Source organism: Chelonoidis abingdonii, chromosome 19, assembly GCF_003597395.2.
Source record: "Chelonoidis abingdonii isolate Lonesome George chromosome 19, CheloAbing_2.0, whole genome shotgun sequence".
Taxonomy (NCBI): domain Eukaryota; kingdom Metazoa; phylum Chordata; order Testudines; family Testudinidae; genus Chelonoidis; species Chelonoidis abingdonii.
The window spans coordinates 22,475,548-22,491,292 of record NC_133787.1 but is presented as its reverse complement, the minus strand read 5'-3'; the positions used below and the strand labels follow the sequence as shown (position 1 = coordinate 22,491,292).

The 15,745-nt window shown below is 40.5% G+C and overlaps 1 protein-coding gene across 1 annotated transcript in view; it reads left to right on the top strand.

Moving 5' to 3' along the window:
• Positions 1-15,361, top strand: part of LOC116829725 (neural-cadherin-like) — a 123,267-nt gene extending 107,906 nt beyond the window's left edge. Inside the window, exons 27-33 of the mRNA XM_075073702.1 lie at positions 438-618; positions 3,456-3,622; positions 4,315-4,579; positions 7,079-7,259; positions 9,013-9,257; positions 11,011-11,165; positions 14,862-15,361. Of these exons, the coding sequence (XP_074929803.1) occupies positions 438-618; positions 3,456-3,622; positions 4,315-4,579; positions 7,079-7,259; positions 9,013-9,257; positions 11,011-11,165; positions 14,862-15,284 (1,617 nt within the window). The 3' untranslated portion in view covers positions 15,285-15,361. The remainder of the gene's footprint in view (positions 1-437; positions 619-3,455; positions 3,623-4,314; positions 4,580-7,078; positions 7,260-9,012; positions 9,258-11,010; positions 11,166-14,861) is intronic.
• The last annotated feature ends 384 nt before the right edge of the window (positions 15,362-15,745 follow it).

Here is a 15,745-nt window from a genome sequence, read left to right as displayed (position 1 = left end):
CTCTCTTACCTGGAAGCAGATGTTTCTGTGAGACAGACACTGTGCAGTTCTTTATCTCCTTCTGTCCTGCCTTCTATTGTTTATCCATCTGTCCTGGAAGGCAACATTCCCTAACTCCCCCTCAAGGAATTTATGAATGTTAATGAAATATATATAGACCCATGACAGCTTTGTTTTGAATACCATCAGTGTGTGTTGCATGAGCATATCCATATGCAAGATATGACTCTTTATGTTTAATATTTAAAAGTCAAACATTTATTAAACATGTTGAAAACTAGTGCCTTTTAAAACAAAACATGGCTTCAGCTCCACAAAAGAGAGAAATTAGATAGAGTTATACAGACAGTGTGGTGTAGTGTAGGTATTGATCTCTGGGATAAAATTTAACTGCTTGTTAAAACGAAATCACAATGTTCTATGATTTTCTCTTTAAGGTGTATGACCTTGAATCTCCTGCAGAGTCCTTGAATAGCTCTCCTGGCTGTGCATTGACAGATGAGAGCTGTGAGACCACTGCGTCCTCTTCCTGTGGTATTCATGGAAGATGTCTTGGAGAGTGGACATCATTCAGTTGTCACTGTTTGCCCGGTTACTATGGCTACAGATGTGATAAAGGTGAAGTCTTTTTTTCTCTATGATGTTATTGATGGCTGTGATGGTGCAATTTATGGAACAGTTTGCTTAAAATGTTCACAATTAATGACACTTCTGAAAAGGCTTTGAACATATTGCTCAGGGTCATGTTCTGATTTTTTGGTTGGGCATTTTTTGTTAATCCCATCCTTCATCTTAATTCCTTTTTGAAATATCTTCCTCATTATCAGATCGTCTCTTTTACACTGATGGTATCTATGCACTTGTAACCTACACACCTTCTAGGTGTGGTGTTCTGTCCCATCTAGCGGCACCAAGACCACTTTGAGAGAGATGAGTCTGCTTACAGCCTTAGCTAAGAGCCAGCTGCCTTTTAGCTCATCCGGTAGAAGCTCATGCACTAAGCTCCAGAGGCCCCAGGTTCGATCCTGCCTGCCAGTGACTGAGGTCTGTCGGTGTTACACACTCATGAGTAATTGGAATGGGACAGAATCATAATTGCTCAGCTGGGTGTCATAAGCACTGTACTGCTAACATTGAAAGGATATTATTTTCTAGGGCCAAGAGATCTGTATTTTTGGTGCAGGAGGATCTGAGTTCCATCCCTGCTGCCTCCAGGTGGCCAATATGTGCAGCAAAGTGACAACCATAAAGTCCTAGGTGGCCACCGATTTCTTACACTAATTTAAATATGCCCTCAGCCTCTTCCCATTGTCTTGGTCAGAGACTGAGGGCAGACAAGAGAGATTGTGTTTGATCTGCATCCTGAAGCAGGAGTTCAAAAAGGCATTCAGTCGATTGCTGGAGAAAAAGAAGAGTTAATTGAGCAAAAGTAAAAGGCATTTCCCATTGTGTTGCTAAATGAGGCCGTTTCTACCTTGTGTTAATTTTAAAGGAGCTGCTGTAAACATGCTTTAAAAATAATTAAAATATTCATTTCTAGTTACGGAGCTACCTGGTCTTTGGTCAGCAGGCTGGGAAAAGAGGAGGAGTGCTTGGGAGGCACTGGGCTCAGTCAATTGATATGGTTCCACATGGGGAATTATTAGCTAAATTGGAAAAGATGGGGATCAATATGAAAATTGAAAGGTGGATAAGGAACTGGTTAAAGGGGAGACAACAACGAGTCATACTGAAAGATGAACTGTCAGGCTGGAAGGAGGTTACTATTGGAGTTCCTCAGGGATCGGTTTTGGGACCAATCTTATTTAATCTTTTTATTACTGACCTTGGCACAAAGAGTGGAAATGTGCTAACAAAGTTTGCGTGACCCAGTAAGCGGAGTTTTGCTAAACACAGAGACAGACTGAATATCCCATAACAGGAAGATCTGGAAGACCTTGAAACTGGAATAATAGTAATGGGATGAAATTTATAGCATGAAAAGTGCCAAGGTCATAGCATTTAGGGATTACTAACAAGATATTTGGTTATAAATTGGGGACTACATCAGTTGGAAGTAACAGAGGAGGAGAAGGACCTCAGAGTATTGGTTGATCCACAGGATGGGACTATGAGCTTGGCCAATTGATAAATACGCTTTAAAAAAAAAAGCTAATGCGGTCTTGGAGCCATCAGGTGAGGTAATTTCCAGCTAAAAATAAGGAGGTGAGATGTCATCTGGAATAATTGTGTGCATTCCTGGTCTCCATGTTTAAGAAAGGATGAATTCAAATAGAATGAAGACGTACAGAGAAGGCTACTAGGATGATCCGAGGAATGGAAAACCTGTCTTATGAAAGAGACTCAAAGAGCTTGGCTTGTTTTAGCCTAACCAAAAGAAGGCTATGGAGCTCATGAATTGTCTCATTAACATATATCGATGGGATAAAGATCAGGGAGGGAGAGGAATATATTAAGCTTAGTGCAATGTGACACAGAAACAATGGTATATAAACTGGACACTAGGAAGTTTGGACTTGATTAACAAAGGTTTCTAACCGTTAGAGGAGTAAGTTCGTAGGAACAGCCTTCCAAGGAGAGTAGTGGGGGCAAAAGAACATATCTGGCTTCAGACTAAGCTTGGTAGTTTATGGAGGGGAGTATGATGGGATAGCCTATTTTGGCATTAATTAAATCGCTGATTATTCGCGGTTAAATATGCCCATGGTCTGTGATGGGATGTATATAATGGGGTGGGATACTACAGAGAATTCTCCTTCCGAGTGCTGGCTGGTGAGTCTTTGCCATGCTCAGATTTAACTTGAATCGCTACATTTGGGGGTCGGAAGGAATTTTCCTCCAGGGAGATTGGCAAAGGCCCTGGAGGTTTTTCACCTTCCTCTGCAGTGTGGGGCATGGGTCATTTGCTGGAGGATTCTTTGCACCTTGAGGTATTTAAACCACGATTTGAGGACTTCAGTAACTCAGACATAGGTTAAGGGTTTGTTACAGAAGTGGGTGGGTGAGATTGTGTGGCCTGCATTGTGCAGGAGGTCAGACTAGATTATCGTAATGGTCCCTTCTGACCTTAAAGTCTATGAGTAATTCAACAGGGATCCCTGTGCAGAAAATATGCTCAGTCCCTGAGGGAAAGAGCAGTGTGAGGGAGGACCTTTTGTTACTTTCTCTTAACACCCTCTGAGCATTTAAACAGCAGCATTAACAGGATCCAGATGGAGATGTGCCTAGCCCTACTCAGTGGAGGAATCTACCAAGTCTTTGAAAATGAAGGCAGGGAAACAGCTACTGGGGGAGCAGTGGCAAAGGCTTGAAGGACTTCCCCAAAAAGGCATGTTATGTCAGCACTAGAGACCATTTCACTGGGCTGTTTACACTAATTTGGAGAAATTATTTGTTTTACTTATAGCGCTCTTTCTCTGCTTACGGTAATTTTTAAACGTTTTTGAATTTCTTAGTTGCCAAAGAATATTCCTTTGGGCCAGGGAGCCACATTCGGTATCTGCTTCCTGTTGCTGTACCTGCCCGCAGGATGCTGTTAGAGGTGACACTCAGGACACGACAGCCCAATAGTGTCATCATGAGCGTGTCTTCCCGAGCCATGGATGAACACATCACCCTGCAGGTTAGTCAATAGTCTTGGACAATCACAGCACAGAGTGAATTCAGTTCCAGCTCGTGTAGCCCAGTGAAACGTGGGTAAGAGAGTACTTTTGTGCAGTACGCTACCCTAGCATATAAAACAAAACTAGCCCCTGAAAATCTGTACTGTACAATTCTGTCCATTCATGCTAGTACAGTGGGCCTGATTCTCCATTTGTTAAACTGACTGTACACCCGTGTTATCCCATTGCCTGCAGTGTAAAACAGTGGCCCACCTAGTCCAGTGTCCAGTCTGACAGCTGCCTGCAAGGGCTGTGCGAGTGGCAGCCTTGCACATCCCACTCCTCCAGTGAGACTATATAATTCAATTTCCACTATTTTTTGATGACACTGGCAGGAAAGATGCCACAATCAGTTTTTGTGTTGGTCCCTGCATTGAGAGTGCCAAATTAATGTCACATAGGGGAACTAAAAGCCAGAAATGATAATAAGTTGGTCACTGCTGAGCTGGGTTGGTTTGAACTGGCAATGTAGATGTGACAGAATCACATTCCTAATCCCCTGAGCCAGCCCGTTGTCTTTGTCTACGTTTAAGTAAATGTTTTTGTCAAGATTATTCATTAGTTAAAAGAAGTTTGGTTGAAGTAACCTGACAGATCAAATACAGGAGTGATTGTGGTTTTCTTCTCTAATGCTCTGTTAATAATCCACAAGGTTGTTCAGGGATTCTTAACTGTCTCCTATAACCTGGGTGATGGAGACTATGCCGTAAACCTTCCCTCCTACAACATTGATAATGGTGAGTGGTATCATATCACCCTGGAGAGAATTGAAAACGAATTTACCCTTCGCCTTTATGAAGGAGGTGGGAAGAGAGAAATCCTGAAAGCAGCAGGAGTATGCAAAGAGATTGTGATTGATCCCAGTAGGGTGGTCCTTGGAAACACTTACCTTATCAATCAGAACCGAAGTTTTCAAGGTAAGGAATTCTTAGTTTAACTGGGGCATAAGAATGTAGAAGGGGTATTGGTATGATGTGTGTGTACATTAAGTGAAGTTCACTTTCTCAGCACAAAGTCTGAGTTAAACGGATTTTTTGCAAGGCAACTTTGTGGGGATTTGTCAAGGAAGTCAAAATCCACCCTTTACCTAGGGGAAAGGTACAGGAAAAGCCCCATCCATAGCTTATACTTTAGCCCAGGGGTCGTCAACCTTTCAGAAGTGATGTGCCGAGTCTTCATTTATTCACTCTAATTTAAGGTTTCGCGTGCCAGTAATACATTTTAATATTTTTAGAAGGTCTCTTTCTGTAAGTCTATAATATATAACTAAATTATGGTTGTATGTAAAGTAAATAAGGTTTTTAAAATGTTTTAAGAAGCTTCATTTAAAATTAAATTAAAATTAAATTAAAATGCAGTGGCCAGGACCCGGGCAGTGAGAGTGCCACTGAAGATCAGCTCGAGCGCCGTAGATTGCCACTGGACTAAAAACAGGGGCAGTGAGTCCTGCACACTACCTATACAGCCCTCTCCAGTCATACTGCAAATTTCCCTGCTGAATTAGATATGCAAGCCTGGATCTGCCCTGTGCATCCATTTTGCAGCTGCCCATGCCTAAAAAGCAGAACCATAACAGTTCTCTACAATGGGGACATTTGTTGCCCTTACATTGCTGGGTGAATTACCTTCCTGTGATAAGTATTGTCCATTGCTAGTGCCCTACTAAATTCCTGGCCATGAAAAATGCGTCACGGACCATGAAATCTGGTCTTTTGTGTACTTTTACCCTATACTATACAGATTTCATGAGGGACCCAACTTTTCTCAAATTCAGGGTCCTGACCCAAAAGGGAGCTGCAGGTGGAGTCACAAGGTTATTTTAATGGGGTCATGGTATTGCCACCTTTACTTTCACATTGCCTTTAGAGCTGGGCAGCCGGAAAGTAGCGGCTATTGGCTGGGCACCCAACTCTGAAGGCAGCATTCTGCCAGCAGCGCAGAAGTAAGGGTGGCAGTATCATACTATGCCATCCTTACTTCTGCGCTGCTGCTGCTGGCAGCTTTGCCTTCAGAGCTGGGCTCCCAGCCAGCAGCCGCTGTTCTCCAGCTGCCCAGCTCTGAAAGCAGTGCTGCCGCGAGCAGCAATGCAGAAGTAAGGGTAGCAGTACCGCAATCCCCCCTACAATAACCTTGCAAGCCCCCCAGCCAACTTCTTTTTGGGTCAGGACCCCTACAATTACAACACAGTGAAATTTCAGATTTAAATAGCTGAAATAATGAAATTTATTATTTTTAAAATCCTATAACCATTAAATTGCCCAAAATGGACTGTGAATTTGGTAGAACCCTATTCATTGCACAGCACATTGCAAAACGGATGTTCTTAACTTTAAACACTGCTAGGAAAACTGAAATAGGCTATGTGAAGTTTGGATTACTGAGGCTCACAGTCTCCCAGCTGAAAGATTATAACGCAGTCAACTGGAACTTCCACTAGGGCAGGCTAAAATGTTTGTTAAACTAGAGTTAAGTTTTTAAATATGTATCAACAATGGATTGGAAAAGGTCTTAATATAATGTTGTAGATTAAAATGCAAACAACTCTCATAAAAACAAGAAATGCAAAGTTTACAAAAAGGGGAAGCAGAGAAACACAGAGCTATGGATACTGAAACCAACCTTTACTATGCCCTCATATATCCACTCATCCTCCATGCAGGTGTGGGATTGTACTGTATCTTCAGTACTGGCATACAATCCACATACCCCACTACACTGTACAATACTGCACTGACAAATGTATAATCTGTGCATCACTCCCCCTCACTCATCTGCCATTTTCATGACCAGAGGTTGGCCTTCAGTTAATCCTCCTGTGACAAGACAGTAACATCTCTGGGGAGAGGAGGGATGCTCTTGTGTGTGAAACATAGGACGAGGAGTCCCAAAACCTGGTGTGACATACATGCACCTGGGTCCTACATTCTGTTTACAAATGTAGTCAGTATTGTAATGTTTTTATGGTAGTGCATCCCCAGCCTCCTCAGTCATTATTGGTCTTTTTTTTTCTTGTATGAAAGAGAATCTTAATAAAGTATAGTTCTTTTTCACACACACTCCGAGACACTAGAGGAGCACACACTCTCTTATTCTGGCTATTTGAACTCTCCTTTAGAAATCATAGTAAAATGGTGAATTGGCAACTGGCACAGGTGTCTTTCTCTCAATCAGATACGGGGCTGGAAAACAACAGGGATGCAACTCCAAAATTTGGATATCGGAATCTGGCCCATATCTAATGGGATGGATCAAAAGCCTGGATCAAACTCCCCTAAAGTTTGGGGAAATAACTTTGTGGCTTCAGCCCATCTCTAAATATACCATATGCTCAGTCTGCTAGTACTGACAGCTGTTTCAAATAGTTCTTCTTGCTGAACAGCTTTCAAAACCCAACTCCCTTTTGTTTTTTGCCTTAGGGTGTATGAAGGATGTCAGATTTAATAACTACAGGCTGCCCCTGGATACTCACACTGACGAACTGGTGTCAGTATTAAGTTCCCAAGGAGTGAAAGAAGGCTGCTCTTCTGAGGCTTGTAGGAACAACCCCTGTAGCCAGCCGTTTATTTGTATTGACTTGTGGATGATGCATGAATGCAGGTAATTGGGGAAAGCAAGAGCACAGAAAATGCCAGGGCAACGTGGGAGGGCTAGATGCTAAAAATTGTGTAAGTTGAATCTTGCCACTGGGAAGTCCTCTGTATAGCATCATCCAGTTAAACTGTAGTGAAACACAGGGCCAAATTCTACCCTTATTTATGCCTCTGCAACCTCATTAGCTTCAGCAGTTTACTGATGTAAATCAGAGCACAGTCCCTTTCAACCAGATCCTCAACTGGTATAAAATGGTGTATCCCCATTGACTGTAATTAAGGTAAGCAGATTAACACCATCTGAGCATCTGGCTGTCTGCTGTATTAAAGCTGCTCATGGAGTGTTGCAAATACAGAACAATTTGACCCACTTTGTGAAAACTGAAATTGGGAAGTAATATGGAATGACTGTGCTACTAAATTTCTAAATTGAGCAGCTTTGCAGATAGCCTGGATATAAACATTGTTTTTGTGTGTCGGATGCCCTTTAAACAGCATAACATGTTAGGCATAAATCAGAGGATATGATCTATATAGTGAATGCTGTATCTTGTCATACTAAGTTCAAGCAGGAATGCTACAGTGAACATTCATTATTACAGGATAATCAAAATTGGGATAATGCTTGAAGTGACTTTTGAAAAAAAACCACAAAAAACCTGTTTTTCAAATCAAGATAGTCACCTTCAGAATGTATTTTCCTGCAAAATCAAAAAGAGCTTAATCCATATTCAGAGTTAACTCCTGACGAATTTAATACCTTAAAACAAAGAAAGAAACAAACAAGACATTTGAACCCAGCTCAAAAGTGTATTTTATAACCAGGAGAAAACTGGAAACATGAAAATATTGTGTTTAGGCTGACAGTCTATATGACAAGGTACAGCTGGATGCAGTTTCGAAGAGCCAGTGTTCCTAAAAAGTATGGATTGAAGAGGGAAACATCAGCTCATTCTTCATTCTAAGGCTGGCTCCACTGCAAAATTAACTCATGTTATCTCCACCGAGTTAACACCTCTTGAGTTAGCCTAGCTGAAATGAGAGTAGTCATGCTGTGAAAGAGTGATTGTTAGCGGTTGATGAGCTGTGCTAACTGGAGCTGTAGCCTGTACCCCTTGATGTGCCAGCTGACAAGTTAAAAGCACCACCACTATCAAGTAATGTTTTTTTTTTCTGTAGATGGGACTCAACACTTTTAAGTTATAACTGGAGTTAATTCTGTAGTAAAAACAACGCCTTAGTGTACTCTTGTATTAGCACTGTTCTAAGAAGGAGAATTGTAGAGGTGTTTTTTGTCACAAATGCTTTAAATCTCTAGAGGCTTGGAGATTCAGTGAACTGGGGAAAACACAGGAGAGGCTAATGTCATCTTATGGCATTTGGATAGACCTGAAAATCCTGCACTTGATCAAACACTTGCTCATGGAGGTAGTCTCACTGGAGCCAGTGGGACTACTGGCATCCCCAAGTCCACTCACGAGAGTATGTGTCTGGAGGAGTGAGCCTCATTATTTTTGTCTTGTGTCACTGAAGAGAAGAACTCTTTAGCCCCGTCCCTCACTTCACTGAGACTATCTGTGTGGGTAAGCACTGCAAGAGTAGGAGCTACAGTAAAGCTACCTTGGCATAAGATAACTCAGAAGATTGTATTCAGATATACAGCATGTGTCCCAAGGTTGGTGTAGGGTTTTCAGTGCTCTCTTTCATGTCTGCTGTTATCAAGGATTTTTGTTGTTTTACTCTGCTTTTTATCTTTCCAGTTGCCCTCCGGGACACCTGATCACAGAGAATGCCACAGGCAGGCACTGTGCCTATACTGAATGTGCTAAAAGACCCTGTAACTTTGGCACGTGTATCTCCCTGTCTCCAACCAAGTTCCGATGTCATTGCCCTGATGGCTATACTGGCCGTTACTGTGAAATCACACTGGCAATCTTTCACAAGTATGCAGGCTTGAGCTTCAGTTCCGTGTTCGCCATCTGCATTTGCTTTTTGGCACTTTTAGGTAGTTATGGCAACTACATCTTATACTACCTTTGGTGATTTAATTTATCCATTCTCCACTGACACTGATCATGTTGTCTTTCTGTGGAGAATTTGCTTCCTTGTGGAGCCTGGACTCTGCCTTCTGTTTTTGTCCTTCTCTCTATTCCATCACCTGTCACTTTTCATCCCCCGTCCACAAAAGTTACATTGTTAACTGGCATTAATTCAGCTGAGGAAAGCCCTTGCAGTTAACTGATTTTGTGACATTTCATTGCCAAGAAACTGTTCAGAATGTACAAGTAGCGGCAAATTCAGTCAAAAGCTAGGAAAAAGATTGCTAGGAGAAAGTCATTATTTAAAATACAGCTAGTCATGGAATGGGTATTTCAGCCCACGAGAAATAAATTGTTACCGAGAGCAGACTTTGACTTCTGGATCCAGGCTAGGAGCATGTTTATTTTTAATATCTGGCCAACTGTAAGTTATCACAGTGTCAATAAATCAGAAGTTCCTGGTGTTTTATAAGAATTTTTGTTATACTTGAGTATTTCAAAATCAGATTTCATTAAAAAAATTGGCAAAGGATTGTTGCATATGATAACATTTATATATATATCTATATCACATTCTGGTAAACTGCAGAATGAAATTTAAACAGAGAAATCTCAAAATAAAAAATTTATAAAAATGCTCACTTTCACAGCAAATACATTTTAAATTTTATACAGTAAAGGCCCCACCCTGTTCTTACTGAAATTACTGTGGACTTTTGCCATCGACTCCCATGGGATCAGGACTGGGCATTGAGAGAGGATTTTATGATGTGGTTTTACAGTGGAGATGGTAATGCATTATATACAAGTTTGTATTTACATAATGTTAACAAACATCTTCAATGTAGTAGAAGTTTACCAATTTTCAGCATGTAAATTGCAACTAAACACATTTTTTAAAATTATTTAAATTTGCAGATGTTAAGGCATAAAAATGTGCCTGAATTATTTTTTCTAATAAAGCATGTGATACACAATCCTCTTCCCTTTGTCTCATGTCGTCTTATGCTTCATTTCTGTTCTTGTTCACAGAATTGTATCTGTTCTTTAGAACTCATCTGCATCAGTTTTTGTGCTACATCTTTGTTTGCATTTTCTGTTAAGCGTCAAGTCTGTCCAAGTCAGTACAGTAAACGGATATTTTGGTCTCAAATAACCATTTCTGCATGTCATTCAGTTCTTCAGTTGTTACTAACTTTGTAATACAGAAAGCCCTCAAGGCCTCTCCTTCTCCCTTTGATATCACTTGTAACTACATTTACCGTTAATGGAAGTAATGCTCAAAGCAAAAGGAGAGCTGACGTCTACAGCTGCAGATGATTTTATGGACTTGCCTTTTAAAGGGCCTGAATCCTCTCTCTTTATACTGGCTTTAAATCAATGTACCTACTTTGGCCCAAATCCTTGAAGGTTCTTAGGCATCTAACTTGGATTGGAATCAGTGGGAGTTAGGCATCTAAATGAATGCCTTTGCGGATCTGAGCCACTGATTTAAATGAAGTTTTTTCTGGTTTACAGTGATGTGAGAGCAGACTCAGGCACTTAGTGTGAAGACTGAAGCCGTTCTACCCATTTCAGTTCTGACTTCAGTCTGGCATTGCAATATCCAGTGATAGTTACTGTCTTTACGACACTACAGTATTTGAAGGGGAAAAAAATGGTTATTCTCTGCTTCATTTCTCAATGATCACTCTCTGCTTCACTCCCATGTGCGCACAGTTCTGTTCAGTGGTGCTTTCCTGTGGACTCACTGGAAAAGTCACAAAGATTTGAATGGAGGAGTTTACCATGTCTCTGCCTATCCTGATGACTTGGAGGACATCAGAGAAAATATCCTCAACTATAATGAAGAAGGGGGTGGGGAGCAAGATCAAGTAAGGATCATTCCATTAAATGAATATCATACAAGTGGGCTAGTGATTCTCCACTCTAATGAAATACAGGAGAGTCAGTTTTGCTTTACCCTTAGCCTCAGTGCTGCTGGTTACGTTACCACAAGCAACTGATGAACTTATTTGTAAGGTTGCATGTTTTTTTACAAATGGATACATAAAGGTCTATAAAATTTTAATTTGCCTTAAAGCAGAAGTACCTATGTGAGTGATTATAAATGCTTGTAGCCAGGATGAGTTTAGCAGTTAAAGAATTTATGGATGATCCTTTTCTGGCTTCGTGCCCTGGAGGCTCTGCTGTTGTCAGTAGCAATTACTGCTGTAGTGATAAGGTTTTAGAAAACTCTCACATGAAATCTTCCGTATGGACCAGCTCTTTTGATGACGCTTCTTACCACATTATGTGTGTTGTTAGAACATGACTTATTACACCTTAAAGTCCCTCAGTTTTTATTCATTAAGGGATGCTGGTACTATCCTTGTTTTAGCTAAAGCTTTTTAGCTCTTGGAATAAAATACCAGGGCCCTTTCTGTTCCCTTCTCTCTTGGGAAGAGAAGCAAATACCAGAGTATAAAACTCTTATTGCACTTTTAATATACAACACGCCATACCAAACAGGTTATTCTCACATTCGTTTGTCCTGCGCATGGATTACCAGAGTTTTTGCTTATATTGCTATCCAGAAGAAATGTAACTGATAATTACAGATTTGTTAATTTTTTAAAAAACAGGTAATTTTGTTGAAAAATTAATGTTTGTCAGAAAAAGTAAGAGACTATTGCCTGTTTTAAAACACTTCATTTTATCCAGTATAAGATGCAACAGTATTTCTGAGTTTGTGGTTGGCATGCCATGAGTGCTACAGAACAAAGTTTTAAAATCTGAATATTGAACTTGAAAATAAATAAGCAAGAAGTTTTTATACATTAACATTTATATTAAACGTTTATGGGAGCCAGCTGCAAAATAATCTTTCACTTGTAAAATGTCCTCAAATTTCTGATGAATTACTGTAAATGCATTTTAAATGCCTAGGGGGATATTTTTCAAGTGGCATATGGAATTATGTTCACTGATCCTGTTAGTTTTAATAAGATTATCTCCTGTGCTACACTTGCACATTTGCCACACAGGGTTCATATATCGAGGAAATAGTGTTTGTATGACAGGTCTTAGAGTTTCCCTGAGAAGAATTAAAGCATGTTCTTTTCATAAAGCAGCAAAATCAAATACACTAACAACCAAATTACCCCCAATCAAAGGTGATCTTAAAGTGTGGAAGCACACAGAGGAAATAATGTTGGCCTCCCTGAGATCTTGTTTATTGTAGGCCATTTCCAAATTAATCTACTTTTTTAAACAGTGGAAAGCTTGTCCAAAATCTTCATAAATGGCCACTGATTTTGGGTGCCTAATTCTTGATGCAGAATTTCAAACTGAGCACCCACAACTTCATAGGAATTAAATGGGTGCAGTCCAACGTTATCTTAACAAATTAACATGAGTGTATGCACAGTAAAGAGACCATGTATAAATTTCACATTTGTTAGCTTGAGGGCAAGACTAGAGAAACAAATGGGTATCCTTGCTGAATTTCTATACATGTAATGGGGGGAATAAGGATTTTAGAGGAATAAGGATTTTACAGAAAAAAGTGCACTGCTGGGTAAAATACTTAACATTGTTTGGGGCTGAGCTGTGTTAACAATGGCTGGGAAGCAAGGGGTAAGGATGATCTTTGGGATTGTAAATTGCCTGATAATTATGTGTATAATTAGAAGAAATGGTATCTATAGTTTCATTTTAAGAAACAGAAAAAGAAATGAAAACATGATTTTAATATGACCAAATTCAATGAAGGCCTGATCCTTAACTCTACTCAGGCACAGTCCCACCTAATTGGGGAAGGGCCAAAAACAGCAGCTATCCATTTTGAGAATTTTGCCTGAGTAAGAAATTCACCATGGGGTCATACAGAAATTATTAATAGTTTATACTTATTTAGTACCTTTCATCCTAAAGGGAAACATGAACATGCCCTCTAGATAGTACATCACCCATCATCAAAATACAGCAACTGCTCTGGAATAGAAATAAGGCAGTTATTCTGTGTTACATTAAAGTCTTGGAGTCCAATCCTGCAGACCTTGCATGCACAAGCACAGGATTTCTTAGGTGCAGGCTTGTGCTCTTACTTTTTACAACTGTATCTCCCTCATTGAAACGTGGCAGACACACTAAGGGTTAGTCTACATGAGAAGTACTACAGCAGCGCATCGGGTGAAGATACTCTGTGCTGATGGGAAGCAAGCTCTCCCGTTGGCATCATAAAACCACCTCCACAAGAGGCAGTCGCTATGGTGGTGGGAGAAGCTCTCCCACTGACATAGCGATGTCCCCACTGGCGCTTAGGTCAATGTAACTTATGTCATACAAGGGGGTGGCTTATTCATACCCCTGAGCGACATAAATTATACTGACACAAGTGCTAGTGTGTACAAGCCCTGAGATTAGGATAATCTTTATTTAAGCACAATTTCACTGATGTAAAGGTAGTATTTTGGAATGTTCACGTTGACAGCTCTGACTGATTTTCTCTAGCTCCAGATGAAAACAGACATTTAAAGAATTATTATTTAAGAGGCACATAAGAGATTCTGTGTAGCACAGGCACTTCAAACATATCACTCCCCTTAGGGCCTGCCAACGTGCCTAGAAAGACCACCTCTTGGACTGAAAAGATAACCCAGATAATCTCTGCTTGTCTATTTTCTGAAACTTGCATCAAGGCTGCCACCAATTAGTGTCTATTGTACTGGTTGTTTTAGTGATGTAGACAGTTGTGCACTGGGAACTGGACTGAAACTTGAAATAACGGTCAGATAGTGATTGCATTTCAACCACTACAATGATGCTCGGCTTTAGAAACAAAAGATTCTTTATCCTGACCCACATGTTCCTCCCACTTCCAAGGGAGCTAACTAGCACCAAAGTCCAAATAAATTTAACAGAAATCTACGTGGGAAGTGGCTCACTCATGGGTTCAACCCCATGCCCTCCAACCGGATGCAACACCTTTCCTTGAAAGGTACAGAGCCATTTCTCACTCCCAGCCTTGGGACTGGGTTCAGCAGTGTTTGATGAAAGGCCAAGCAACAGCCAAATTTGAATCAGAAAACAAACTGGAAGCATTTTAATGATCTTTCTTTAGCTACTAATAGAAAATTAAACTTCAGTTTGAACAGGCTGCCTATGAATCAGCACTGTTGGCAGTAGTGGCAAGAAAGGAGGAAGCAGAAACAAATCTGAAGCAAAACCATAAAGATTTTACCTTGCTCAATACTAGAGGAAAAAATACATTAAAAAAAATACAGTGAAGGTAAACCTAAATGTGTCTGTTACAACAGCATTAAGGGAAAGCTGTATTTGCTCATTGGACACCTGTAAAGTGGTTTTTGGCATTCCTATAGCTCTTCCATAGGCACTGCAGTTAAATTAATGGGCCAATAAAGTGCGCTCTGGATTGTCTTCACGCTCTAGTGTGGTGGTCAGATCAAAATCTAAGACTATTTGCAAATGTTTTCTTTCCAGGACAACAATATGGTTAATCCATTAAAGCATAAAAAGTTGGGGGCTACAGTGAATGTTCATTTAACAGGGATGATTTCTCACTCCAGGATGCTTACAACATGGCAGAACTCCAGATGTCTCTTCAGACTAGCCCAGCCTATTCTCTTTCTCTCTACAAGAAGAAAGGGAAACCATCAGAGCTGAACTGTCCCTTGAGCTGCAATGTGGCACCTAGCCCAAAGGATCAGCTAAAAGCATCTGCAATTAGGAGCTCCTCCTTTACCAGTGAAGACTTCAGTCGTTATCTGTCAGATGTTGTTAGGGATGCTGATCAACAGCCCAAGGCCTTGCCCCATGATTCCGTACAGGTATATTACACAGAGGGAGAGGGCTCAGTAGCCAGTAGTCTTCGTTCCCTAGATTTCTCTGGACTGGATGAAGAGACTGTGTATGATGACTTGAAAGAGTGGGGACCAAAGTTTGAGAAATTAAGTGAACTGTATTCACACAAAAAGACAGAGGACATGTAGATTCCTATGTTTACTATGCTTGAAATTCTGAAAGCAAGCATGAAGGGCTATTCAGTTTTTCATGCACTTGCACCTTTGATATATTTTATTCCACAGGATTTTATTCCTCTTCAATTTGATGGGTGGGAGATGCAGTCCAAATGCCCACTAAAGAGCCTTTGTTTGTATCTAGAAGCTACCTTCCAAAATAAACTAGGAATTAAAACTCCAGGCCTCTTGGCCTTTTCCCTGTTTGTCCAGCAACTAAACTGAAAAAATAAATGAACTTGGAACACCTTTTAAAAAGGTAGTAATTGGTGTATGATGCTGAAAAGTAAACATCTCCTATACTAATATTAATAAGAAAGGGCTTCCATATGATGCAGTCTTTATGTTCTAGCACGGTAACTGCTAGCATGCAAAGAGAAGCCAGGGCTAGACATATTGCATTCACATGACACTCTGGCAGACTTTTGTCTGGA